Source organism: Orbicella faveolata, unplaced genomic scaffold, assembly GCF_042242905.1.
Source record: "Orbicella faveolata isolate gen_17 unplaced genomic scaffold, um_ofav_v1 contig_24, whole genome shotgun sequence".
NCBI classification, from domain to species: domain Eukaryota; kingdom Metazoa; phylum Cnidaria; class Anthozoa; order Scleractinia; family Merulinidae; genus Orbicella; species Orbicella faveolata.
The window spans coordinates 2,219,814-2,247,500 of record NW_028301552.1 but is presented as its reverse complement, the minus strand read 5'-3'; the positions used below and the strand labels follow the sequence as shown (position 1 = coordinate 2,247,500).

General features: G+C 39.6%; 3 protein-coding genes across 6 annotated transcripts in view; 2 read left to right on the top strand and 1 right to left on the bottom strand.

Moving 5' to 3' along the window:
• The window catches only part of LOC110045812 (sphingolipid delta(4)-desaturase DES1-like), a 4,132-nt gene extending 3,949 nt beyond the window's left edge, over positions 1-183 (bottom strand). Inside the window, exon 1 of the mRNA XM_020751436.2 lies at positions 49-183. Within this exon, the coding sequence (XP_020607095.1) occupies positions 49-130 (82 nt within the window). The 5' untranslated portion in view covers positions 131-183. The remainder of the gene's footprint in view (positions 1-48) is intronic.
• A 6,173-nt stretch (positions 184-6,356) lies between these two features.
• LOC110045836 (aarF domain-containing protein kinase 1-like) lies at positions 6,357-11,977 on the top strand. 4 transcript variants are annotated; one of them, XM_089292240.1, is made up of 9 exons: positions 6,357-6,581; positions 6,705-6,821; positions 7,258-7,341; positions 7,789-8,151; positions 8,704-8,862; positions 9,029-9,145; positions 9,636-9,782; positions 10,158-10,358; positions 10,993-11,977. In XM_089292240.1, the coding sequence occupies exons 1-9, from the start codon at positions 6,435-6,437 to the stop codon at positions 11,350-11,352; spliced, it is 1,695 nt and encodes a 564-aa protein (XP_089148366.1). In that variant the 5' UTR covers positions 6,357-6,434; the 3' UTR covers positions 11,353-11,977. The 4 variants fall into 4 exon arrangements, with proteins under 4 accessions (XP_089148366.1, XP_020607122.2, XP_020607121.2 ...); XM_089292241.1 differs by having other exon boundaries at positions 6,456-6,581; positions 6,721-6,821; XM_020751463.2 differs by lacking the exon at positions 6,705-6,821 and having other exon boundaries at positions 6,358-6,581.
• A 3,143-nt stretch (positions 11,978-15,120) lies between these two features.
• LOC110045811 (apoptosis-resistant E3 ubiquitin protein ligase 1-like) lies at positions 15,121-26,999 on the top strand. Its single transcript, XM_089290854.1, has 19 exons — positions 15,121-15,444; positions 16,242-16,637; positions 17,146-17,354; positions 17,439-17,676; positions 17,933-18,096; positions 19,239-19,407; positions 19,983-20,224; positions 20,333-20,410; positions 20,837-20,978; positions 21,318-21,436; positions 21,986-22,064; positions 22,220-22,332; positions 22,762-22,941; positions 23,195-23,320; positions 23,523-23,652; positions 24,197-24,255; positions 24,711-24,797; positions 25,452-25,627; positions 26,181-26,999. Exons 1-19 carry the CDS (start codon positions 15,291-15,293, stop codon positions 26,281-26,283), a joined length of 2,964 nt encoding a protein of 987 aa, XP_089146980.1. The 5' UTR covers positions 15,121-15,290; the 3' UTR covers positions 26,284-26,999.
• The last annotated feature ends 688 nt before the right edge of the window (positions 27,000-27,687 follow it).

The following is a 27,687-nucleotide window of genomic DNA, read 5'->3' as shown; positions in this document are numbered from 1 at the left end:
TTAAAGACCTAGCTAACATACTGGCTGCAAAAAAGGCATGTTACTCACCGAGAATTTCTTTTCGTCTGGTTGCATGTGGCTCGGCAGTGTAAGACCATTCGAAGTCACATCGCGTTATTTGCCCACCCATTACGACGAGTTCGTTTCAGTTCAGCTGAGCTACGCGAAAAGCTAGTGTCACAAGTGCCTGCTGTATTTGAATTTTAATTGCACATTTAAGTTATATTCATATAAGCGGAAAGATATTCAGATACCCATGACTGAAACCTAATTGCGACATCATCCATATGTTATTATATGCCTGTTTATTGCGCTTCGCTCACTAAAAATATTAACGACATATATCAAAACAGGTTATAAAGTTAAGGCGATTTCTACACGACAGTCAACATGATCGGTATTCACCGACGACAATAAAGAATGAAAAACGCGTGAGACAGCTTGACTATTCGATCGATAAAAGCTTATGTTGTTGTTGAATTAAAAATTTGGTATAATAGCGTAATGTATTCATAGTTAGACATCGAAACCCGAAGGCACGCATGACAAGACAACAAACAGTCTAACAGGTGCAGCCGGAGCCTCTAAGCTAAGTGATTTAGGATCCGGGACTATTTTATACACCTGTTATCGTTGCCTTTTCGCCGTCATAATGAAACAGACTCCGAAAAAGTACCAAATATAACTCTTTTATGCAAATCCAATGTCATGCTTGAACTATTTCTACAAGCTGAATTTAAGAAGGTATTCCGGAACTTTACAGCAGTTAAACTTTGATGACTCAATGCAACATCGTTTGATGGAGAATGGTAGTCAGTGCTAGGATTGATCCATTAAAGCATAAGTAATTTAAGAAGTGCCCGTGATCAGGGACCGCAGAGAGGGACACTCCTTTTGCTTAAGTTGAGTTGATCAGTTTATGTTCCAGTTGGCTCCTGATAATGCATGGATTTTACCACTTGAATACATAACAAAGCGGCCGACCAGTAACCCCTAGTGCTTGTTTAAGTCCCCGAGAGATTTTTAACCCTAGCACTTTAAAATGATCTCCTTGGTCCCTGGTGATGTAGAAGAAGAATTCTTCGACTAAATTGAAGTTAATGGACCTTTCAGACGATGTCACGCTTGGCAACGCTTGGCAACGCTTGGCACGCTTGACACACGATGCAACGCTTGCCCCCTGCCCCCAGGCATGCGTTTCTTTGTAAAAATTGGCAAGTTTACGGTCCCATATTTGATATTTCCATGAGCTTGTATTAAACGGACTCTTAGAAAACTTGTGGAACGGAATGGTTAAAAATCTAGCCACATGTCACGCCTAAAATACATGCCCTCTTGTTTATATAATCAGTGGAATGACGCGCCAAAATTCTAATTCCACTCGCAGAGGTTCGAACGTTCGTTATATAAAATCCGCTGTGCGAAGTGAGTGCAGGCTCAAAGTCGAATGGATTGCTTTCCGCCGTGGCCGGTAACCCTTTGCCTCCACTTGCATTACTCAGCGAATCCTTCCCACCTGAAAAAGCCCCTTTGAGCCTCTGCGGAGGTGAGAAACTCTATCATAGCGTATCTATAGAGTGTGTTCACGTGACGTCATCAAATTCTCAAATCCAAAACTAATGAACCACTAAAGGTTTTATCCTCGTCAGGCATAAGAGGTACTAAATTTATATCAGGTTACAACTTTCCAGCTCAATAGCGTCCTTCGTTTGGAAACCAGCGCATTTTGAATTTCGGAGTTACGGCGGTGCGTGACATGAAGCTAAGATCACGTTTGTCGAAAAATATACACTTATCTCGTGATTTTTAGCCATTTTAGGAGTTAAAGTATTAGGAAAAACATTTTATGGGCTGGATCTTATGAGATTGCGTCATCTTCCGTAAACTCGAGTAATGTCTTGACCAGACAAATCAAATCTTTATAATCCTCAAACCACTTGAATCGATCCTTCGTGTCCAAGTAATTGAGTCGACTAACCAAAGATGATTAATTTTCGTTTGCAGGAGACATTTTAGCAAATCGAAAACCGACTAAAACACAAAATAAAATACGTGTGAACTCTCTGAGAGTAGACAAGGGAAAAGCACTTGATCTCCAAAGATTACAGAAGAAATAAGTTATAACCGTCATGCTCCGATATCCATTTTCTGTAATCTTAATAGTTCTAAATCTAACGAATGTTGCATGTTATATATAGCGACCGTGGCGGAAGTAGTATGTATCAGGTGAATAGCCTGCTTGGTTCCACATGAACTGATAACAACTGATTTAAAGAGAAATGGTTGCGGAACCGATTTAATGAGATGCGTTATCATTATTAGGTCATTCAAGAGAACGGTCACATACTTGTCGTTGTACACCTTAGATCTAGATGTCATGAATTTCCTTTTGGATATGCGAATCACATACCCTGGTATTCGATAACAGTAAATTGTATTTTATAATCAAGATCTGGATGTCATGAATTTCCTTTTGGGTATGTGAATCCCACACAGATGATCTCTAACTAATGAATAACAAGAGTTTTTCTTAAATGTGTTCCAGGTTCCTTCTGATAAGTAAGTTAAGTAAAACTTTATTTAGCCACCAGCCTTCGTGATAATCCTAGTAACATATAACGAATATTTAACTCACTCCTAAATATTTATTTTGTTTACGGTGTTTATTTATGATGCATTTCTCCTTTGCGCGAGACCTCCTGCGATTTTTTTTCTCTTTGGACTCATTGAAGAACGCCGTCTGATTATTGGCTTCATTAGGCGCCTAGAAAGCTTCGGCCCGGTCATCCACACTACGTACACCGGGGGAAATTAAAAACGCAACAATCACCGGTCGTTTTATATTTTCGTTTGAAGAAATCTCGGCCAGGGAAATCACGTGGTTCGCTGATCCTATCGTGTTCAAAAAGGTCCGTTTTAAAATGTTTTCCGTCCGCACGAAAACTCAAAGCGGCGGCGTTTTACAAATTCCTCCGATTTGAAGAGTGTTTACGAAAAGCTCCGTTTTCGTGTCGGACCGTAGGCCTAACCGCAAAAATAAAGCTCTATGACGGTTTTTAAATTCCTCCGGCGTAGTGTACATGTGAACAGAGTCTGGAGCAAACCACGACGTTAACGAGCACCACCAAACAAAAGGTTTAATGAGCAAAACAAAGGCTGTACAAGCGTGTTCAGAAAACCTTTGTACATTTCATACGCGTGCTCTGCAAAACAGCAACGCAAAATGACCGCGAACGCGAACGATGAGTCGAAGTGCTAACTTTTCATATTTCCATTTAGAATTGAACGCTGTCATTACATATTTAGCCCGAGCGAGGTTTTAGAGCCATAGACATCCTGGACAAATTCAATTTTACAAGGCGTTGTCTTCGGCGTCGCCGTCGTCATTGTTAAGATCCCTATATTTTCATCTCGAATGCTGGAAGGTCGATACACTTGTTTAACGTGGGGTCTGTCATCCTAGGTGGCTGCTTTGTGCTTTGCTCATGTTTCATCCCAAGACCAGTCGAACGCAGATGCGAGTATCGTGTAAAAAATCGTAAAAAAATCGCATAAATTGCAGCTCTTTGCCAAGGTTCTTTTTAATTCAGCGATTAAGTTGTCGAGCGTTTCGGTAGGAAGCTCTTCCCACCTGCTGAAACAATCTCGTCAACGTTACTTCGCCGATGCAATACCTTTTCATCTTCCCCATTACTACACGGCAGTCGTTTGCGTCTTCTTCTTCAGTATAACTTAAGGCTTTGAACACTTAAAGGCCATCGTCATCAATAACGTCCTTGAACATGGCGAGTTGACACTCGGGGCTTTCCCACCCCAAACCAAGTAATTATTACAGTATTTCTCTTTCCATAGCCTCCAGTCATTCTCGGGGATCTCGCTACTTAATTGACCTCTAATCTAAATGTTGCGGAGACAATGATATCTGGTGGAATAACATTGAAAATTGCGATGCTTTAGGCGACGAGGCACCAAAAGTTTTTTTCGATTGTAGGCATTCGTCGACGACGTATACCGTCTACGAATGCCTACAATCGAAAAATATTAGCTGGCAAAGAGAACCTTAAACGAATCTCATCAATGCAATCAAGGCTTAATCTGGCTACTGTAACTCAAGAAACACCAGGTGAACGCGTACTTTAATATAAAACTGTACGTATAGCATAAATTACAAAGCCGTTACAGAACATAAGCGTGCATATAAAGAATGTTTGGCAAATTAGCATATTATAAGCTTAAATTAAGGTATGTCCGCCATTTTGAATAATCAAATCCAGCCGATGTCAGAAACTCGTTTGTCCGGTTTGGCTATGATGTCAGTACTTTCTCATTGGCTCACAGCCGAGCCTTTTGTTCTTTCACTTTATAAGTGCGACACCACCCGGATGGTCGGGCGGCCAGTTAACTCCACAGCAATATACACATCTCTCTTAATCTCTCTAAACAATACCTTCTGCATATATAATCAAGTATTCTTCCTCAACCATCCCCCCAATATCTCCTCACATATACCTACATATCCTACATCTCATCAATCCCCTACATATACCTACACAGCCTATATCTCATTATGGTCGAAGCAGTGTAATGTAAAAACAGAACACATACCCAAATCAATGATAAACAGTGTACAAAACAGTTTTGAAAGGAAACTGTAGGACGGAAAAAAGTAATTAACAGTTTAAATCTAGGGGCAGAAATATTTAAAGGACAACAAATCATAGTCATGAAAGCAATTTCCAGCTAAATATTTAACCTGTATCACTTCTTTATATATGAAATAACGTTTTAGAAAGTGTATCTCTCAGTCATTATTTCAGAACTGAACCCTATTATAAAGGGAGAGCATGAGTTTAAGGTGCCTATGAAGTAAAAAATAATTGCTGCTTATTTGAAAGGCCTTTCAAAGTATAGAAGAATGGCGTTTTCTTTTTTTGGAATATCTTTTTGCGTTTTAGAGATATTCACGTTTTTATATTATGCAAATCAAGAAAGTGATGACGTCATAGGTGGTTCCACTAAAACAGCACAACACTCAATCGAAAATAACTCTAGAAGTATTAAAGCAGTGTTCTTCAAACTTGGCATCAGTAACGTTCATCACAAAGCAAACAGATTGACACCTACTGTGTTGTTGCCATGGCAACACTCTTGGCTCCAGTCTCTTTCTATGAAAAACCAAATATCCCCATTTCCAACCTTTTAAAGTGGGACAGAGGGTCTCGCTCGGAACACACATGGTTCCCATATTGTCTGTTCACATGGTTCCCATATTGTCTTAACTCTCCCCATTAGATTGTTGGGAGTGGATGATCCTTGTTTACGATAAAATCTGGGAATTTTATTCTTAATTAAAACATAACCAGCGGCATAACTGTTGTCATGACAACGGCAAGACGGGTGTCATTATGTTTCTTTTGTGATGTGCATTTCTGGTACCAGGTTTAAAGAACACTGCTTTAATATTTCTAGAGTTATTCGCGATTGATCGTTGTGTTGTTTTAGTAAAACCAACTATGACGTCATCACCTTCGTTATCAAAAACCTAAATATCTCTAAAACGAAAAAAGATATTCCAAAAAGGAAAACGCCATTCTTCTTTACTTTGAAAAGCCTTTCAAATAAGCAGCAATTACTTTTTACTTCATCGGCACTTTAACTCCCGCCGAGGACTCGGGTTTTTTCTTTGTCCAACGCCTCTGACAGTTGGACAAAATTTACATCTTTCACAGTTCTCAAAAACTTGTTAAAAATCCTATCGAATTTGCAAGAGCAAGTGTCAATCGTTAACCATCCAATAAATGAGAAAATCTTACAGTAAAATTTAAACTGCAAATACGCGGGATTCTGCTATCACAAGGCAATAAATCTTAAGTAGTTTGTGGTGTATGTACACAACGTTTAGTTGAAGAAACCCCTCTGAACTACCTTCGATCCCTCTCACGTGACCATTAGTGCCACCTCCTCATAGTCGGCACAAATAAAGCCTTTTTATATCCCTGGCCGTGATAAGACTATGATCTCTGTCATGCAGGGCCTGTTCGTGGGCAAATGAAACGAATCTTTTCCCAGGACTATTTTGACCATTTTTCGGGCACCACGCAATTTTAATGATAGGCCCGGATTTACTAACTGATGCAGCAGTTACTGGCATGCTTATTGTATTTCAGGGAACAGCTTCGCTGCTCGTTCCGCGCCACAAAACCCTCCGAATTGGGCGAAACCGCCAGCTACGCGGGCTACTCAAACAGGGTCTGCCTTAGCTACCTGTCGAGCTGTCGCGCTTCCGAATGAGAGGCAAAAACTAAAACATTACATGGAGGTGTCTTGGAGTTCAACGACCGCTGACTACTCCTTGTTATGTAGCGGGCGCATTTCATGTAACACGCTAAAGACGCGAAGGCAGACGAAAATCAAGCAGTCAACTGTGAGAATCGATGAGGCTGTTAAGAAAATCAATAGGCTATGCAACACTCGGAGTCGGGTTAGCCGGTGTAGCGGTTTCTCTTGTGTATGGACCAGAAGAGTTAAAACGTAAAGTAACCTCTAATGGTTTGGTACGCGTTGCAAGGGCCGCTCGCACGGTAAGCGCGTATATGTAGGCGGATTGTACTGAGTTGACTGCTAGAGCTAACTGCATGTTTTAGTTCAGTGTTGTGGATAAAATGCAGTTGTACAGTTCTATTCAACTGGCTTGTCGCACGCAGAATCTATTCTTACCAGATAGGCGGCGTGGACTTCTTTGCGGATTACGTAACGGCACATGTATACACAGTGATCTCCTGATCCCTTGGTTCCCAGGCGAAGTTATGGAGATTCACTTGGTAATAGATTCAGTTATATTTTATTTTTAATCACCCTGCAAGACAGAGGCTCTTATCTCTTTCTGCTCGGTGAGAAAGAGAAGAGAACCTGTTCCTCGCAGGGTTATTTATAATCCCGATACAATGATGACTTCCGGAATCTCTTTGTCTTTAAGGACATTTTGTTAATTAATGGTAATAGGACTGAGTGGAGTCCAATTCGGTCTGTAATCATACGAGTGATTAACAAACGATTAAACGTTGTTATGAATGCTGAAAAACACAGCAGTTTACTCAACAAAGTGCACCGCAACAGCGCGCACAAAATGACGCGTACTGTCCAATTACAAGCATGACGCATACACTGTCCAATTAATGCTCAAATCGGGCTGCTGATAGCCAATCATGTTCGAGAATTTTGCTATAGTTTTGATTAATACTATTATTCCATGCCAAGGTTGTTTTCATTAGTTATGACTACAAAAGAACTCTCTGGGGAATTGACAGGAACTCCTCTGAATATTCAAAACTCAAATCTCAGGTGAGCATACTAATATTGTAGACTGGTATAGTTTGTGACACATAACTCTATTTGGATGTAACCAAATGTAACATCAGCTATTTCAAATAAAATGTACATCTTGATATTTTGCTGCCCTTTTGCCTGCTGACACTTAACCAGTGAAAGCCCTTCTTTCTCTGACAATGGCTAATGCAGTCCAATGGACAGTTGAGTCCTTAGCCAGTGGGCAGCTTAGTCAGTTTTGTGTACCGTTATTCACTGGACAGTGGTGGTCTTGTAATGTCTTTCCTTGTAAATCTTTGTTTTGGGTGAAGTAAGCAGCAATCACAAGAACTATCAGCTAGAAAGTGGAGTGATAACAGTGGAAACAAGTATCTTAAGTCCAAAAAATGATTTTCAAGAAGTCATTCTTTACAGTGAGAGCCACATTATTTTTCATTTATTCTTTCTCTTCCCACATATCAGGTTCACTTGAGGTCTGCTTCGAGTTTGCGTGACCTGTGTTGTGTCAATGGAGGGGCCTATATTAAAGTGGGCCAATATGTGGGGTCCTTGGACTATCTGTTGCCCTCTGAATATGTACAGACCATGAAGGTCCTACACAGTGATGCGCCTCAGAGCCCACTTGGTGATATTCACCATGTCATTGAGGAAGAGCTGCATTGTAAAGTGAATGAGGTGTTTGTCAGTTTTGAGGAGAAGCCTATTGGAGCTGCATCTCTTGCACAAGTTCACAGGGCAACCTTACAGGATGGTAGAGTTGTGGCTGTTAAGGTGCAACATAGAGATGTGCAAAAGCATGCTGCTGTTGACATGGCAACACTTGAGGTAAGCATAAAAAATATTATGTTAATTAAAAGTACATTTCTGTTTCATGCAGAAATTTTATTTCCCAAGTAGATTTCCTTTACTGACATGCCATGATATTCTGTCAATAAAGTATTGTTCTCATCAGTTAATTCAGTCTGATCATTAGTTCAAGTAGATTTTCTTTCAGAAAAGTGATTGGTCCTGCATATTGTTGCATGCCAGACTATCTCATGGTCTGGTAACTTTGTGCCCCAATGTGTTGGTTTTCTAAGTGCCTTAGCCAATCAGAATGCTAAACATCACAATGACTGAGTGCACAATTATGCAATTTATCAACACATCAGCTGCTTTAATCTAGATGCACTTATAAGTCAAGGTCAGAGAGAGCAGAGGACGCCTGAGCGTGGAGCATGATCAAGCGAGAACCAGAGATGAGAAACAAATCACTTTGAAGAAGACTCTTCCTTCTCCTGGAGTAACTAGACTGTAGATTTGCTCAACAAATGAGAAACCAAAAGAAAAGTAGTTGAGGTAATTTATTATTAACTTCATTTGAATGGACTCTTGCAGATCCTAGCTGTAGCAGTGTCGTGGTTGTTTCCAGAGTTCAAATTCAAGTGGCTTGTGGATGAATCAAAGAAACATCTTCCTCTTGAACTAGATTTTGAACATGAAGGAAGGAATGCTGAGAAGATTATGCACTTTTTAAAGAAGTTTCCATTTGTTAAGGTGGAACTACATATTGTTAAGATTTTGTAACATGTTAAGTTCAGTTGATAAATGAAGACTGTGTTCTCTTGGTACCAAACCTATCAATCTGAAACAGGTTTTTGGTTATGCTACCCATTAATAGAATTCTGTAGAAAGTACATGGATCCTCTGTTCTTCTTTCAAGATTCCAGAGATTTACTGGCAATATTCAACGAAGCGTGTGTTAACAATGGAATTCTGTGAGGGTGGCAAGGTTGACGATCTACCGTACATGAAGAACCACAAGATATCATGTGATGAGGCAAGTCAAAACTACTTGATACCCACTTGTGCTAATATGGTTGATGTCATGTCATCTGTCTCTGTTTTAGCTCATTTTGAAGACTTGGTGATAAATCACAGCATAATGACAATCAAAAACTACAGAGATCTGTTTAATATCTCTGATCGAGTTTTTCCATTACACCTAACTTGGATTGATTAGGACAATTCTATGTTCAGCCTCGGCCTTTCTTAAAATTAGTGAGAATTTTTGTGGCAGAGTACTGTAAGTACAAGGTGCAAGATCATGGAGACTGAATGCACTTTGACTTGTTCTTCCTATTTTGTGTATAATTTGCCCTTCTGTATCACGTCATGCACTCTACTATGCAGGCTATACTAGACAGATATAGAGCTTTGTTATCAGTGTGGAATGTTTCAGCTTCACACTCAGCCAACTCTCTCGCGGAGAATAGAGTTGGGTGTTCAACAAAAGACATTTGTTAACTCTAACTTTTGATATTTCTCAGGTTGCTCACAAGCTTGGCCTTCTTTATAGTGAGATGATCTTTGTTGATGGATATGTACACTGTGATCCTCATCCAGGCAACATTCTTGTCCGGCGTAATCCCCAGAATGGGGTGGAGATTGTCTTCTTAGACCATGGTCTGTATCAAGTATGTATTCTAAGATATAATATTTGTTACATCATAGACCCATTAGGTAAGTAAATGGCAACTTGTGAATCTTTATGACAATGTGATAAAACCCTGGCCGGGGGATAACCTTTGATTTGCTTGCATCCCATTCAGGGGAGGGGGTTGGGGAAGGGGTACTAAGTGGCAATACCACTTGACACTTCATGGCTCCTTCAGTTCCTTAGATTTGATGCAAACTTCTTACCAGCTGATAGTAAAACTTGTGATTATTATTGTGTGGGATTTCCATAGCAACATTTTCTGTTTTGTTCTGCAGTCTTTCCCCAGCTTGCTACTTATAGTTTCATGGGATTCACTATTCATCTAAGATATTCCTTGTCTTACTCAATGTAGACATTATCCAGTGATTTTCGCATGAACTACTGTAAGATGTGGCAGTCGCTGATACGATCAGACCTGGAGGGTATAAAGCAGAGCAGTAAGGCCTTAGGCGTGGAAGAGATGTATGGTTTATTGGCCTGTATACTGACAGCCAGATCATGGGAAGTCATAACTACTGGTGGAATCGACCAAGGACCTGTCACTGATGATGAGGTATAGAGGAGTTAGTGATATAACTTGTTATGATGCTTTTATGATGCATTAAGAAATTGTTTATGAGCTCGTCAAGAGATTGAAAGACTTACACAATATTTCTTATCAATAAGAGGAAACATTTTTTACCGAATCAAGGGGAAGAACAAATTAAACTAGTTGTGACTGTTTTTAGTTGCCATTTCCCGCGCTTGGCGCTTGACACCAGTTCCGATTGGACGTGCCATATGTCATTAGGAAAATATAGTTGTCTGCATGCAATTAAGATATAAACATAATTATAATAAAAGTTAGAAAATAGGAGACCAGTTGTTTAATCTCCTAACCTTCTTATGTTAGAGCTGTTTGTATTTTTGTGATGAAAATGCAGATGCAGAGCAGTCTCGATGACGAATCACAAGAAACGTGAAGAACACAATTAACCTATGAGAAAAGCCAAGAAAATGCACGTAACTGGTGCGCTGGAAAACATGTCATGATTGGTTGAGTAAATGACGCGCGTTTTCTAAACCAATCACAGAGCGTAGTATCGCAATGCCTAAAACAACTCTGGGTCACTTTTGACCCTCAAAATGAAAATTGCTCTGTTGTGATAAAATTAGAATCTAATCGCTGTTTAATTCTCTTCCAACAGGCGGAGGAAATCAGGACAAGTGCAGCAACATACGTAACAGAGATAACGGAACTGCTTAACCGAGTACCCAGACAGCTACTACTGCTTCTAAAAACAAACGATTTGTTACGGAGTATCGATTATAGACTCAACACGAGCGATACTTCCCGATCCTTTATAACCATGTCGCGGTGCTGCATACGCGCTCTCACCAAGCAACGGCTGAAAACCTGCGACGGTTGGAGGGACTGGTTCCGAATTCAAACTGATTCTACTATGAGTCATCTGAGAATTACGCTCTATCAAATGTACGTCTCTGGCGTTTTTTTGTCGCTTAGAAGACTTTTTACAAGTCTTATGGGTGCATTGACGTTTCTTTGATATAGGGTGACTGGCGTAAGACTTTACAGATTAAATTTGAGGAATGTAAATTTACTAACTGAACTAAACACTTTTGATTTTCTTATACGATATTTGTGAACTTGCACGCGACCTTCAACAGGTGTTTTACAGTCAAACGTATACCTGAGAGTTTAAACCTTGCGAGCATAACTACAGTCCTCGCATTTATCCAAGAAAATTCCTTACTAGGTACAAATACCTCCACGGACTGAATATTTAAAAAATCAAATTGTACAGAAATTATTTACGTTATGTTTCTCCCAGTTTTAATACTGCGGATTATTTTCACCATGAAAGGGAAGAAATAGCATGTCTTGTTGAATGTTGTGCAACATTTTACTTGACTTAGCTATGAGTTAACCTTGTCCGTTGATAAATGGTTTACAGGTTGCTTAATGTTGTGTCTCCATCTATTGTCAACTTTCTGGAAGATGTAGTACTAAAAAGATGCTACAAAAAATAACTAAACTCAAGTCCTTTGTGGGGGAAGGGGAGATTTTAAGAAATAATCTCTAAAGTGAATACTGCTAAAATGAGTAGCTGCTCAACCCACTCAACTGTGATGCAAAGAACGAAAATAAACTCCAAGGAAAATTCTAAATAACACCTAACTCGTGAATTTCGTTTTCTTTCTCCTCTCTCATTCTTTGTAGGGGGAGGGGTGGGGGGGGGGGGGGCTTGTTTTTAATGTTTACATATACAACAGTCATTTCTCCATTTCAATCATCTCGGTTTTCTTTTTATTATTTCCATGTAGAGTCTGCGGAGGATAGAGTTTTGTTTTGTTTGCTGATTTTTCCGTTTACTTTCCTTACTCTTCACAACTCGAATTATAATCAGCATGTCAATGATCAACTTTTTGCCAAGTTTGAAAAAATTGTTTGCGTTCATGATACCGACTCTCTTGCTCAAGAAATGCTCATTGTTTTGCTTACAATACAGTGCTGGCCCAGGACAAGCCAGCTTTGCTAGATGAAGTATTGGCCAGTACCTTTTGCCCTTTTGCCGTTGTACCAGCCTTGCGATCAATTTGGCTTTACTCACAAACGCTGTAAGGCCCCGCCTAAACTACGCCGTAGAAATTTGAAAACGTTGCGTTATTTCTACATTTAGGCCTACCTTTCACACTAGTCCGTCACGAAAACGGAGCTTTTCGAAAACGCCGGCCACAAAACGCAGATGAAGACGGAAACTTTCGATTCCGGTTCAAATAGTGGAGCGTTTGGACAACGCATCGTTTTGAAAACGCTCCGTTTCTAATGTGGACAGATGAAAAAGGACGGTTTCGAGAACGGTGACGTAAAAAGTGTCATATACTGCGGCTTCTATCAGCGTTTTCAGGCGTTTTAGTGTGGACGATGGGCTTTGCTTTGGTTGAGGCGAAAACAGATACTCACAAAAACGCATTAGGGTTGCTGGGGCCTTAGTATGGACCGAAACATGAAAACGGATCTTTTCTTAAACGATGACGAGCAAGATCATCGTCTCTAGTGACAACGCAATAATCATGTGATTTCGCTGACGTCCTGACGAGTTCAAACACAAATCCAATTTCTCCGGCGTAGTGTGGACGGAAAACATTTGATGCGTTTTCAGAGTGAAAACACCGTTTTCAAATTTCTTAGGCACAACGTGGACGGGGCTTAAGTTTCGGCAACATGTTGACACATACAGTAGCACGAGATCAACTTCAGTTGTGCAACATGTTGCCACAATTTGCAAAACATGCAGCAATGTACGTACAAGATTCTTGCGAGAAAAGTTGCAGAGAAAATACCGGCCTATCAAGTGGCCTTTACTGTTGACCCTAGACGTCTGAAGGTTGAAATGGTAGTTTCCAGGCCGTGCAGTAAACACCGTTGGCTTGGGCAGCGAATTCAAAAACTTATCACCTGATGACGATTTTGATGATCTGTTGAATCCTGGACTTACACTCGTTTGCACAGGTGTATTTTTTTTTACCGCTTTCGCCAATTTTTTTTTTTTTCCGCCTCCTTTTTCTGAATTTTCTGGATTCGCCTCTCCATATTACCCACTTACTCAAATTGCTTGTTATTTATTTATTTATTTATTTATTTATTTATTTATCTATGTATTCATTTACTTATCCATTACAATTAAATGGCACAATGACAAAAAAAGTAATAGGAAATGAGATGCTAAAAAGCAAGGAAGAATCAACAAAGAGAAAATGAATCAACCTAATAAGGATGAGGTATAAAGGAGTTGACCCCATACCAAGACAAATCACCTGAATAACTGAGAAATGTCATATGCGATTAGTAGTATGAACCTGGTAGAAGATTTACTGATAAAGGACGTTGGTCCATCAAGAAGTACACGGGTAGTCGCGTTTTCAGTTGACATGATACACATTTCTCTTGCCATTTTCCCGCTGATTTAAACTGCCCATGAGAATATATTTCTTTCCAAGGGTCTGGTTGGGGGTTATTTAGTAGCTGAGAATTGATCAAAATCAGCTAACTGTCAGTGGAAAAACAGGGCGTACATACACTGAAAAGTTTACTGATGCTCGCTGAAATAAATAAACAATAGCCTCCATTTGGCGCGAAAAAATAGATATCATACTTGTACTGTTATTTGGACGGTATTCGATGCAGTTGGATAATAAGGTTGGATATTTGTCGGACATTATCTGTTCCGAGAAGCGAACAGTTTTCCGAGAGCGTAGCGTAGCGTAGACAAATGGAGGCTATTGTGTTTATTATCCTTCAAATATTTTTCGCAAAACGCGCGGTTTTGAAAATTGGGGAATATCCTCGGATATTCCCCAGTTTTAGCTGGGGAATATTCGGTCAAGTGACGCGATTAGACCAATCGCGCGCCAGCGAAAATATTTGATGGATTATAATTACAGATATGCGATATCTGTGATAGCTGAGAAATCCCACCAGCACAGAAATTCCAGTACCTCCACTACCCATTACCTCGCGTTACACTACCATGTCCAACAATGATTGGATATTTGTTTGAGTGGCAGCATTGATTCATCAAATAAAGACGAAGTACCAAAAGGAGCTGGAATGTATATTTTAAGGTTACGCATCCCTACTGCGCACGATTTTCGCGTCATTAGCGCGCGCGCATGAGCGCGTGCACATACAAACCAAGAGAAAATTTCTCTTGACACAACGTAAGAGATTTCCATCAAGCTAAGCTCAACAAATTCATTGCCTTTCCACTGAATGAGTAAAATAAAAATTTAACATTAGATAAAAAAATTACTGCCAAACATGTTTACTTACCCTTTTACTCGTGACCTGTGAACCTTACCACCCCTAGAGGACGCAAGCTAGAAAGACTTTTTGTCAACTCTGATCCAAGATGTACATTTTTCCCAAGAAACAGCTATCAAATTGTTCCTTTAAGACGATGCAATGTATCTATTGAGACTTTTTAATATTAACTCCATGTGTTTGGCCACTGATACCCCCAAACGGAGCGGCATTCAGTAAAAGAAAAACACACATAATGTCGGATTTTTGACGCACCTTTGACGAGTTATGACTCTTAAACGAGCACCGTACCATATGTTTTTTATCGCACATTTCGAATATCTACATCGTTAGGAACAACCACAAAAAATTTGAAAAAAATTCTAACGTCAAGTGTTATTTCTAGGGAATCACCTTAGAGGTAATATCCGTCGCGCGACGATCACGCCACTCACGCCACTCTGTCACGCAAGTTTCGAAATTCAGCTGACCACAATCTGTGCCCACGGGCTCAGATTCTGGGATACTCTCTGGCAATTTTCCGGAAAAAAGTTAACTTCGAAACTACCTGACTTATATATTCTTAAGTTTGCCTGTACAAGGATGCTTTATTCAAAGGACGAGATAACGTGAAAGCTCTAACGTGGTTTAGAGCTCAGACATGCATAATACACGTTCAAGATGATTAACAAGATTGCGGTTTTGGCGCTTGGTTTGGGTTTCATGTTTTATCGTCTCCATATTTACTGCATTGTTCGTGAAGAGAAAGAGGAATTACATTCTTGGTTGAAGGAATACAGTCTTCTGGATTATGAGGCTAAACTGCACAAATTCGGTATGTTTGATTTTTACTGTCCCCTCATAAATTTCTTTTCGGTAATAATTGTACAGTAGCTATGCAATTTTAAGCTTATATATTCTAAACGCGCGGTTGTACCGTACTTTGTCAATTGCTATACACCGATGTTTCGGAAATCGTATCCTTATTTCAAAAATCGTGATTACATATAAAGCGTAATTATTTAATTATATGCTTATCTATTTGGATATCTCGTGTATTTTGTGAAATATAAAGCAGATAAAATGTCGTAATATCTTGCAAGGATTGAGTGCTTGAGCTTACGTAAACATTTTTTTGGTTTTTAGAATCTTCTGGAACGCAAGTTAAATAAGCTTAATAAATTTCGTCTGTCAGTAAACAATGCTGTTCAATAATTTACGTGGTATTCTATTTCAACATAAATTTGTTTGCAGCAAATGACCCAAGCTTGTTCAGTGGTTGTGATTTTGAGTATGGCTATAACAAATTAGCATCTTGATATAACATCAACTTCTTGGAACTTCCATCAGAAGAAATATATGGTCATCATTAAGGAGAAAAACTATTTTGAGATTAGGACCATGAAAAGCTGGTGACTTAGTTATACAAATAATTATGATCATTCAGTCAGGGTTATGATTGGATCTTATCTTTCACTAATGTGATTCAGTTAATTCCAGTAGTGCTTAAATCTCCCCAGGCATCAGTACTTGGGGTTAGCACCCTTATTTGTAGTCCCTAGGGTTGGGTATTAGTACGCCCAATGCACTTGAGTGCATAACCTATTCCCTAAACATGTTTTCCTTTTCTAGGTGTTCTCTCCAAAACCAAGTTCGCGACTCTTGATGCTCAAAAGTTCCTAACCCGACATGGTTCCTTCTGGGGATTTTTCACGTTCAGTACAGAGAAGGAAAGGCTAGAATTGGCTGCACAGAGGGCCAAACATGAGCTTCAACTTCATTTCTTGCTTCAGGAACTTTCTTTGCATAGTTATTACACAAAACTGCTATCACAAGGAATATTCAGTGTGGAAAGTTTACATGAAAATCTGTACTCTGTTACGTTAAAGGAGATCTTTGAAGATGATGATTTGACAAAGCTTAGAGAAGCTGTTCAAAAGCGAGAGGATTATTTGTTCGAGGATTCTCTGGCTGTTAAAAGTGCAACAGCAATATTTTCCTTTTCGTGGTGGAGTATTCAGTTTATTGGTGAGTTCTTTGTTTGACTAAATCGTATTTAAAATATTAATATCAGTAGTAATAAAGCGTGTTCAAAATTGTGTAAAACTCAAGTCACAGCTTGTAGGTGCTGCTCTTTGTTACTGTACATAAAATATGGGTCCAGTTGCTTTTCTGTTGAGTCTGGTCTCTGTGATATACACTTTGGCCTTAAATTGGCAGAAAGAAAGATGCGTATAAATAAGATGCGTATATACAGCGTATGTACAGCCTGGCAAAGAACAAATCAAGCACTAGCAGTAGTAGCTCAAAACAAGCAGGCTGAAGCAGCTGGAATGCAGCAATGTAGTAGTCAGCCAGGGAATGAAGAGCACAGTCACCCAGAATTGAGACCTTATAGGCTTAATCAAGTGAGAATAAAGATTATGATCAGATGATGATGATGGTGATGATACATGTATATAAAGCCTGGTCATGGAACAAAAATCTCTCGGGTTTCCCCTTTCTCCTTTAATTTTGATTCTCTTTAATTGCACAGGCAAGATGTTTGTTCTCGTTATTGGCTCTATAGTAAGTGTCATAGTCATCTGTGCTGGAGTCTTCAGAATAAAAACCAAAAGCCGACAGCACCAGTCTTCATTCTTTCGATACGTGCTTGGTTTACCTTTGGAACCAAAGTTCACCAAAGTCACATGGGAATGGAAGGACCCTCATGTTGTCGGAGAATCAATGTCATTCTTTCTAAAGGTATTTTATTGGTGTATATGAACAAGTTTAATGTCTTGATAATAATTTATTATGAGAAAGCTCATGGAATTCTTTCTGTTTCAGTTTTACAGGATGAACAGCACTCCATACCCTGTATCTCCTGAGGATTACATTCTTGTTGAAATCATGCACAACAACACATTTATTAAGTCGTCGTGGGAATATGGTGGTGAAAAATGGGCACAAGGGAACATCATGAAAGTTTCTTTTACTGTTAGAGAAGCTGGAATTTACACAATTTCTGTTCTTGTACAGGGGACACTGATCACAGAGAGACCATTCACTAAAACATTTTTACCAGGTGCTATATCTAATAAGTATTATCATCTTATTTATTGTTTTGTACTGTAGTTGTTATAATAATTATTATTACTATTATCTCTTGCCGCACTATGAAGCATGGATACCATGATGCACAACTTTACGATAACCAGTATGTTTTTGTGTTAATAATGAATCTGAAATATGTTGGCTTCAGACTCCATACCCTGCCTTAATGTGGATTCTAAAAATGGTCTTGGCACATGATCATGGTCGTGTGGTTGTATTACTGACAGGTGCTGTGGATCCATCAAAGTGCAGCATTTTAGAGGGTGGATCATTACTAGAAGTTCAGCAAGGGATATATGCACCCCTAACTGTAGAGGCTCGTGACAAGTTTGGCAATATTTGCCCACTGTCTGTCCAAGATATTCACTCATATGGTGTTGAAGTAACAGAGGTAATAAATTTGAGCAAATCTTATTTTAGTTTAAACAGGTAACATGATCTAGTTTTTGATTGTTTATGGCTTTGTAGTATTATTTCGCTCCTTCTCAGTTCCTCCATACATGTTGTCAGTTTAGTTGGAGAAAAGTATAATTCTAATTTGATGGTAGATGAAACATGATTAAGCCACAGACTTGCTCCTGTTTTCTACAGTTTCTGCTGTTCCGCCTTGACTATTTGCTCTTATTATAAATCTTCTTTTGATCTTTCATGAATGCTGTTCTCTTATTGCAATTGGCTATGCTAGTCACTATCTACTCTTTTCTAATATGAACCTACCAGTGTTCCATCACAAATGCCGTTCTCTGATTGGCTACGCTACTCAATATCTACTCTGTTGTAGATAGTCAGTAGCTTAGTAGTGTGTGGTTGTTTTATTCTAAAACAAAATGGTGGCCACTTCTTTGTGTTTTTGAAGAGTTTTTGAAGAGGATTTTTATAAAATTATGAATGACTAGTCTAGATAATTTTACACTAAAATAATTATTAGATTCTTTGCTTTCGATTTCTATACTTGACAGCTGAATTGGGCTGCACCATTGTCAACTATCACGCAATAGAAATCTCAAGCTCATAATCTTATAAATAGAAAGAAACTTATCTCTTGTTTCGTAGAAAAGGACTACAGCCATGTAGCCGTTTCTGTGCATTATGTTCCTTTGATTCTATCCATTATTAATACTAAATAGTAATTATTATTAAAATGATAAGATATGTTATCAAACAATTATAGCAATTCACTTATTTTTTTGTCAGTGTGATTAAAATTAGGACTTGATCTGCCTCTTAAAGAAATTCATGCATTACAAGACAGAATTTTATTTTCCAGCCTGTAAGTGATTCTATGACTTCCTACTTAATGTTCACAATATTGCTAGTGCAGAAGTTGAAATTTTTTATTCTCTTTACAGATCAGTTCTGAGCAAATAATTACGCTGCCTATTTACTGATTTTCTTTATTCCTACCTTTTTTTGCTTGAGAATAATTATATTTAATTAACTTCATGTAGCTTGCATCATCATCATTACCATCGTCATGGTCATCTAACGGAATAGCTTTGCAGTCCTTTAGATTATTGTTTAACATTTTTTCAGATTGGAAGCAGTGCTAAGACAGATCCAGAGCTAGTGATTCTCCCAGATGGATTTGACAAGAACAATGTTCTTCACATAAAACTGGATAATGAAGGTTGTTTTAATGCAGTGGTCAGGTACAATGGAGTGCTGCTGAACCAAGGAGAGCTGACTGTTATCTCACTCAATTGTAAGTGTTTACTTCTGTGTTTGGGCTAATTTAAAATGCTTAACCCATTCCATTCCACAGTTGATTTGTTGATTTCAGACTACTTCAAGGAAGAAAAAACAGTGAAAATTATGTCTAGAGACAAAACATTATAATTTTCTTAGCTGTGTGGTTGATTTTTAGATTTATAACTTCGTTTCAGCATTAAAATGTAATTGTTAACCACTTAAAAATGCATTCAACTGATTTTACAGAAATTAATGCTGATCAATGCCCCTATTGGTTTTGTGCTGATGGACCTGGCCATATACAGAATGTATCATTTCATACCATTTACTCTCTCAGTAACAGCACTATTCGTTGTTCTTACATGTTAAACCCCCTCCCACTCCCTACCCCTACCACTCTCTCCCCCACCCCCACTCTCTCCCCCACCCCCACTCTCTCTCTCCTCCTGCTACCTCTTTCTCCTGCTCCCTCCTCATCCCACTCCCCCCCCCCTCCCCCTCCCACCCCCTTCTCCCTTCCCTACTCCTGTCTTGGAGCCATGCTTACCACTTTTTCGTTTCTATCGCCTTATTTTTCACTACAATTAGCTAAAGATGCTGAGCAAGTTAACAAGAATATAAAGAAGCAGTGTTGGAATGTGTGGTATGAGGCATACCTCTTGTCGAGCGACGAATCATCCACAGGTCCCAACATCCCTGGAACACCAGCCTTGTCTTCTGGTGCGAGAAGATCTTCAAGCAATTTTGAAAATGCTCCGATTGCATCTGCTGTTTTGAACAGCAGTGGCTTGAGAAAGTCTCGCAAAGTCTACTGCTACATTTCCAAAAAGGTTTGTATGTATTTATGATTCAGCTCCTCTTTCCAAACTCATGGCAAGATTAGCTGTTGTTTTGTAGTAACATTAGTTATTAACTATTTATTTTTTGTTCATTTCTAGCAATTATCAATCAAAGAATTCTATATGAAGATTATTCCTCGTAGATTGTATGGATTTCGCGTAAGACCAACAACAAAGGTGTGTTTTACACATTGTCTTTAGCGAGTTTGATGAATCTTTTATGTGTGGAAAGATTTCAATTTTTACCATGAACCCATTGTGGTCTCTGAGTAAAAATCTCTTGCTCAGTCCTTCTCCCGTTCGAGACAAAATTGGAACTGGACCCGAAAATCCCATTCTGATGACGTAGAATTGCTGGGATCCGTATACGGTCTCTCTGATTGGTTGTTGCTCGTTTTGAATTTTCGCGCAAAAGTAATGATCAATAAGAGATGCGGATCTTTGTAGAGCTTTGTCTTCAGTATGGGATCTCGAACGTTTCAGGCAAGAACTGAACTAGCGAAAAGAACCGTCTATTTTCTCACTGTAGACTAGTTAGCACTTGACGTGTATTGTTATATTTGAATGTAAAACTAATCTTGTGTGTAACTACTCCTCCCTCAGATCATTCTGCACCCCCCTGACGGCCGAGTAGATCACCCGACATTTACTGTAAACGATGGTTCCCAGCCTCCAGTCACTGTGATGTGCAAAGAAAGAAACGTGTTGGTTGCGACATTTTCCAGACTCTTGCTCACTAAAATAGGTTAGTGACTTATAGCCTGTCTAGCAAGCGTTCCGTTGGCGATCGAGGGCGAACGAGCAAAGTCTGGTCGCGCAAAATTGGGGCGAGAGCAAAAACATCGATGGTTTGGCGGCCAGAATGCGGAAGAAAGCTCTTTCTGCGAGAAAGCTTGTTACGCAGGCTAGTACTTTATTGTTCACTTTTCGGTCAAATGTCCGGCCTCGGATACTCATATTCTTGCGCCAGGTGGAAGCTACATTTTGATGTACACAAGCTTATTGAAAAACATTCGGTGTTAAAGAATATTGTGAGAAAACGAGAAAATTACCACGTATACCTCTGTTTTTGCTTTTTTAACAGGTGGATCCGAAAGTTTTAACGATAAACGCGATTTCTTTTATCGCGAACTACTTGCCCATCATGGACGGAAAACTGGTGAAGTAAATTTGAAGATAGATCGCCATAAACTGTTGGAGAGTGTAAGTTAAGCGTTTTACAAGCTTGTTTAGAAGGAAGTCTGATTGAGTAAGCTGTATTAGAAACGTTTTTGTCAGAACGGATTTTTTTGTTGTTGTTGTCTTTTTTTTTGGCGAGGGGGTGACACATCCTACCAGAGAGAAATAAATCTAGTTACCTGGGAGTTTTTCTAGGAACCTATCGAGGTCAAAGAGGTCTAAATATTATCAGGGAGGGCAAATCCTCACCAGGTCTGTTGGAGAGGGGTGGAAACTCTCACGAAATTCAAGTCAGTGACGTTTGGTTTTTGCGTTTGATGGATGTTATTTCAAGTTTTCGCCGTGTTTATTCAGTTAGTACGCCTTGTTAATAAGAAAACTTGGGAACAAATTTGCATTCAATTCGCAGCTGCTTTAGATGTGTACATTACTGAAATGATATTTCTCAGTTCAAACATTTTGATATTTTGCGCATTCACCGGCGTGCATTTTTCATAACCTACGGGTATATTATGGACTCACGAGGTGACCAGATGTCAGTAATAAACGCATATCTTTACTGTTTGTTTTCAGTCGTATCAAGCCACTGTCAAGACCCTGTATTCAAGCGATTGGCTGCGCTCTTTTAAAATCACCTTCAAAGATGAGCCAGGTTAGTACAGTTACCCTTGATTAAATACCTTAAATATGTTGCTCTGTTTCTCAAGTCAACAATCTCAATTACTTATAAATTAATAAATTTGGGACTAGTCCTATCCGACCCCTGTCTAATTACGTCTTGTGTTTTCGTATCTTTTGTTTTGTCAGGTATAGACTGGGGCGGTTTGCGCCGTGAATGGTTTGAATTGTTGTGCAAAGCGCTGTTTTCACATGAGAGTGGATTCTTCACTCGCTTTAATGCAGAAGATCCTCAAGCTCTGGTGAGAACACAATTGTTTTAGCGAGCATGTTTTTGTTTTTACTAAAGTTATTCTAAGTATAGAAAACAAATACAAGGTCTTTTGCTGCTAGACAGGTAACGCACTGACTTGTGAGCTTTTTCCATGAAAATTAGAATCCGGCACAAAAATTTCTTTTTAGACTGATTCGTTCTTGTCTTGTTGACGGCTGTTTTGTAACTTGTAAGTATCTCGTTTAAGCCCTAAAATGTTCGGCATTAGATTTCTCCGAACTTGTAAGTCTTATCAATGAGAGATTAGTGATAGGAATTCAGAAATTGATCACCGAAAAGAAATATTGATATTTAAACAAGTTTTCCCAACCACTACCATACGAAATCGACAGGTACCAGTGAACCGGGAACTATAGTGTATTGATTAGTTATGATTACTTGTTGTTTTCTCTTTGAGGTTCACCCAAATCCGAGGAGGCCTGGGGGGATGAAGTTGAAGTTTTACGAGTTTGCAGGGCGGATCGTAGGAAAGTGTTTATATGAGTCAGCTTTAGGCTCAACTCGGAGGATTAACGTGAAAGCGAGATTTAGCAGGTCATTTTTGGCTCAGCTACTTGGTCTCCGTGTTAGCTACAGGGTAAGATCTTAAACTGTCGTTTCATTTGTACACTGAAAGATTGCAAACACCACAGTATTCCAGTTAAGTAATGACTCTTGACGCTTCCGCGCCAGACCTAAAACACTGTAAAGTGCATTTCATTCACTCCAACTTTAAACTCTTGTGGACTCCCGTGCCCATTTTATCCTGACCGAATTTTTGTGATCGATCTGATGTTTTCAATTTCTTTCTTTTTTTTTTAATTTTTCTCTCTAATATTTCACTACCTTAGTATTTTGAGAGTGATGACAAGGACTTATATCGAAGCAAAATCAAGTACATCGAGGAGACTGACCCTGAGGACCTGGCAATACAGTTCGCAGAGGAGGTGTACGATCAGCAGGGGCGCGTAGAGAAGGTAAGATAAGGTGCCTCTCGAAAAGCTCGCGGCATGCTACGAAGAAAGATTTCTTTTGTTTCTTTTATGTTGGTTGTGTTTTCTTTTTTTCTTTCTTTAATTTCCTTTGATCTTTATGAGCTGTAATGAAGTATTCATGATGTTAAGTAATTGTTTGCAGACCTTGTTAAAGTACGACAAACACCTTCTTTTTTTCTTTCAGTTGGTTGAATTAAAGCCTGGTGGCTCGCAAATTCCAGTGACGGAGTCGAACAAGAAAGAATACCTGGATTTGTTAGCGCAGTATCGTCTTTCGTCCTCCGTCAAACAGGAGATTGAAGCTTTTGCAAAAGGTACGGCTGAAATATGTTTTCTCTCTGTTAAGTTCAAACTATCTAGTGACCAAAAATAAACCACCATGTTGATGGTACTTAACAGCGCAACAAGTTTATTAGAGGTACGATGACGATTTAGCTAAGTGTTTTCCATTAGTCTTAGACTGTGAGATTTCTTGACAGGGTTTCTCTAGCTCACTAGCTTGCTGAATTTTAAGTCTATTTACGGTTTTTAAGATTGAAGAACTTTTTTGTGATTCAGTTATGGTTTGATCGTTATTTCGCGAAAAGAAGTGGCTGTGGCAGTTGGTAGAGATACCTTTAGTCAGGGTTCATGTCATTTTCACTTACTTTACAAAATAGTGAGAGCTTTTGATCTCGATCTATAAATCTTGATCGTCAAATTATGTGTGGTATCTGGTGCGTACTTTTTGTTCGATTTTGTGGTCAACGCTCGGGGTACTGTGAATGGATGGCTTAATTGCCTTCTTGTCGAGAATACATTGGAACTCATTTGCAATTTAAAAGGTGAATTAATCGACAGAACGTTTTGTATATACAGGTTTGAATGAAATGGTTCCAGACAGTCTTCTGAGTGTATTCGACGAGTACGAGTTAGAGGTGAGCAGGATGGATATTGATAAAAAGTATACAGAATGATGTTGGTGATATTTTTACCTGGATGTATTTTCAGTAAGAATTCCTAGTCTGTAAATTCGTTCCCAGGCCCCAGGTCTCTCTTCGGATTGAAAAAGACCGACACTGGAAACGAGGTTGTACACACACTCGGTTTACTGAATCAACGAAATTCTCTGGATATACTCATGATCATGATAGTGCAACGCGTTATATTCAATATACTAGAGCATTGCTACAGACAACAAGAAACGGCGAGTCGCTCGAAGAGGCCGGTAAGAAATGAGAAGTACGCACACGGTAGTTCCGTTTTTTTGTCAGTCGAGAAAGCTGTAAGCCTGCGAACGCACGCCGATTTCTGCTAGTTGCATCAGGTGGAGATCCGCGTACGCTGGCTGTCAAATTATCTGATCGATCGGTGTTGTGTTGTTGTTTGGCAGCTTTTAATGTGTGGAACAGGAAATATCAGTGTTGCAGATTTCAGACAACACCACACTGTTATACACAGCGCCGCACCATTTTCAAAGGTAAATGTACTATGTTATGTGCAGAAACAGTTCCAGTGTTAGACGTTGAAAGAAACGCAAGCAAGGTCGTTTGAAAACGCTGCTTGTATGGTACCGATGATCATCGTGTACATGGAGACATAACTGCTGTAAAGAAAACTACGGCATATTCCATGCAAACTGCCCTTAGGGATCACTTGATTGTTTGTAAAGCGTTACTGAAGTAGCAAAAAGGAGAGAGAACGTGTCAAGCAGCAGAGACTATTCGTGCTCTCGCGCACGGCTGACCGTATAATATTGTCGTATTGTACGCGCTCGTTGTTCGCGTCATGTAACATTTAACACTGTGTGATGCTACGATTGTTGCAGGGTTTTCAAACGGGTTTCAAACTCGCACATTTTTCGCATCATATGCTACAATAGTAACCATGTTGTAGGTTATATTTTCACGAAACACTTCGTAGACTTATGTCAATCTTGTCGCGTGCGATAAGGTTGTGCCGCGTAAATCGACCCTTAGTATACGTATCTCTGTAGAGCTATCTCCCGCCAGTGAGTATATGAGGGATGGAATTAACCCTGTTATGGACTTCCTGCTTACTCATGCGCGGGAAAAGAAAGGTATTTGAAGAGAGACCTATAATGACCTGGTATCTTTTTCTTTCTTTTGCTAAGACTCTTGACTGGTTTTGGACGATAGTTACTAGTTTCACGCAGGAAGAGCTGGCGCGTTTGGTACAGTTCATCACAGGGTCCTCTCAACTCCCCCCAGGGGGATTTGCCGAACTAACCCCCCAAATACAGATCTCCACGGCTCCGACAAAAGACGCACTCCCTACAGCACATACGTGGTACGTTGGACTTAACGCGAGCAGCTTATAGAGCCCTTTGCAATGAAACGAAGAATTCAGCTGGGCGCGTGACCGTTTATGTATGATTTTTCATGAAGATGCGATTGGTCGACCTATAGGTCCGAAACCTCTCAATTTGTAACCTGGGCAAATAGTTTGATACTCAAGAGTATTGTTAGTTCGCATAGTGTGATCGTCCAGCTGTGAACAGTCATGGAAAGAAATCTTCAGAGTCAAATTCACTTAATTATTCCTGTCACTCTAAAGGCTTTCGTGATTGGACCAGAAATTCTATACTGATGACACAATTCCACAGAGATACGTGTAGTGTCTCTGATTGGTTGTTACGGGATTTTAAATTTTTGCGCGCAAGTATTAACCAATCAGAGACTACACGGATCTCTGTACATCTATGTCATTACTTAGTCTTCTCACACGACTCTTGCGGGAGTAGAATCAAATACAAACACTTCTGTCGACTGACACTACACTGTAAGAACTGACACCCTTCAAAACAATTTTCGACAGAATGTTTTTTCTTTCTTCTTTGCAGTTTTAATCAGCTCAGTTTACCTTCATACTCGTCATTCAAAGAAATGCAGAAGAAGCTTTTGCTCGCAATAAATGAAGGCAGTGAAGGATTTGGTTTCGCCTGAAGATTGGACATTTTACGCCGTGATCAGTGAGTGTGTACGCCTGAAGAAATTGCTTTCTTTGAAGATTTTGCAACTACAGTAAAACGACGCTGTGAGTGGGCCGCTGCTGCAGTAGTTTGGCCTTGGAGTTCCACGAGTGTTCAACATGGAGTTTCTTCTCCTTACACTATCCATTCATAGTCAAGGAGACGTGTGATCAGAAAACAGAAAATTACCAGCTGGTGGACGTGTTCTTGATATTCCGTCAAATTCTCACAGCGTATAGTAGACATATGCTTGATAATTTCAAAGGAGAGTTGACATTTAGATCTGGAAACTGATAAAGCAACCGCGCTTTGCATTGCTGTCTTCCTTGAAGACTAGATAGACTTACTTAGGAGAATAGAACAAGTTTTTTAAAGCTGTTCATATGTAGTATCTTACCAGCCGCTGCTCGGGAAATGAGCCCGCGCCCAACTGAGGAAATGGACCAGACTCGACTCGGGGATCGTCGCAAACAGAACAGTCAGACAAAATTTTGTATTGTGTGCGATATAGAAAGGTAATAAATGAGGTTAGAGCAATTTTACAAAGTAAAATGTTTCCTCACTAAAATAGTTTTATGTGATACATAAATCACTAAATTTATTAACGAATGAGGGTGTTAAATTGCTTGTAGTTTTGATATGCAAAACTTCACCTCGGGCCAGCTGAAATAAATGTATATATCACAGTAATTCTGTACTCGAAATATAGAGCACAGTTCGTGACGATTGGTTTTGGTTTTGGGTCGCACTGGCTGATATTAACTTTTTAACAGTGATGGTTAACAGGCTAAAAAATTTAACCTCAGTGCGTGACCATCGGGCCAGCCGTGAGTTTTTGGTAGCCGAGGGCAAAGTAAGGTAGCCCTCAACTTCCTCTAGTCTAATGTTAACGAGTGAACGCTGAGCGCTGTGATTTCGTACTTGCAACTCTTTTGGGACATTGAATGGCGTTGCAGATTAGTGAAAGCAGTTCAAAAACCTGCAACTTGTTGCCCGCATTTAATTAATGGGTTAAAAACCGTTGGACACAAATTCGTCTGTTAATATCCATTTTATGGTGGTTACGCGAGATGATTTGTAAGTACATACAGTGTGGTGAAATTCAGTAAGTAGCGCGGATTGATGTGGCTGCGATCCTTTCCTCCCGGATACAAGTTCCTTACTTTCCTCGAGGATCAAAATCTGTTTTCCGTCTAAAAGAAAACCTAGAAAATAAGTATATTTCCCCCGTTTTATACTGCTGATTCCCCCAACTCCCACAACCCAAGAGAAAAAAGTTCGCCTTCTAAACTGTCGTCCCCAGCCGCCTCGCCCCCAATCCCCCGATAGAGGGGTGCAACCAGCCATTCTTCCTTCAAAAGCAACAATCAAAATAACG

Coding starts and splice junctions, on each gene's coding strand:
- LOC110045836 (XM_089292240.1), top strand. CDS start 6,435: ATGAGGCTGTTAAGAAAATCAATAGGCTATGCAACACTCGGAGTCGGG. Junction 8,152..8,703: donor TTGACATGGCAACACTTGAG/GTAAGCATAAAA, acceptor GGACTCTTGCAG/ATCCTAGCTGTAGCAGTGTC. Junction 9,783..10,157: donor TAGACCATGGTCTGTATCAA/GTATGTATTCTA, acceptor TACTCAATGTAG/ACATTATCCAGTGATTTTCG.
- LOC110045811 (XM_089290854.1), top strand. CDS start 15,291: ATGATTAACAAGATTGCGGTTTTGGCGCTTGGTTTGGGTTTCATGTTT. Junction 23,321..23,522: donor AGCAGGGGCGCGTAGAGAAG/GTAAGATAAGGT, acceptor TTTTTCTTTCAG/TTGGTTGAATTAAAGCCTGG. Junction 23,653..24,196: donor GATTGAAGCTTTTGCAAAAG/GTACGGCTGAAA, acceptor TTGTATATACAG/GTTTGAATGAAATGGTTCCA.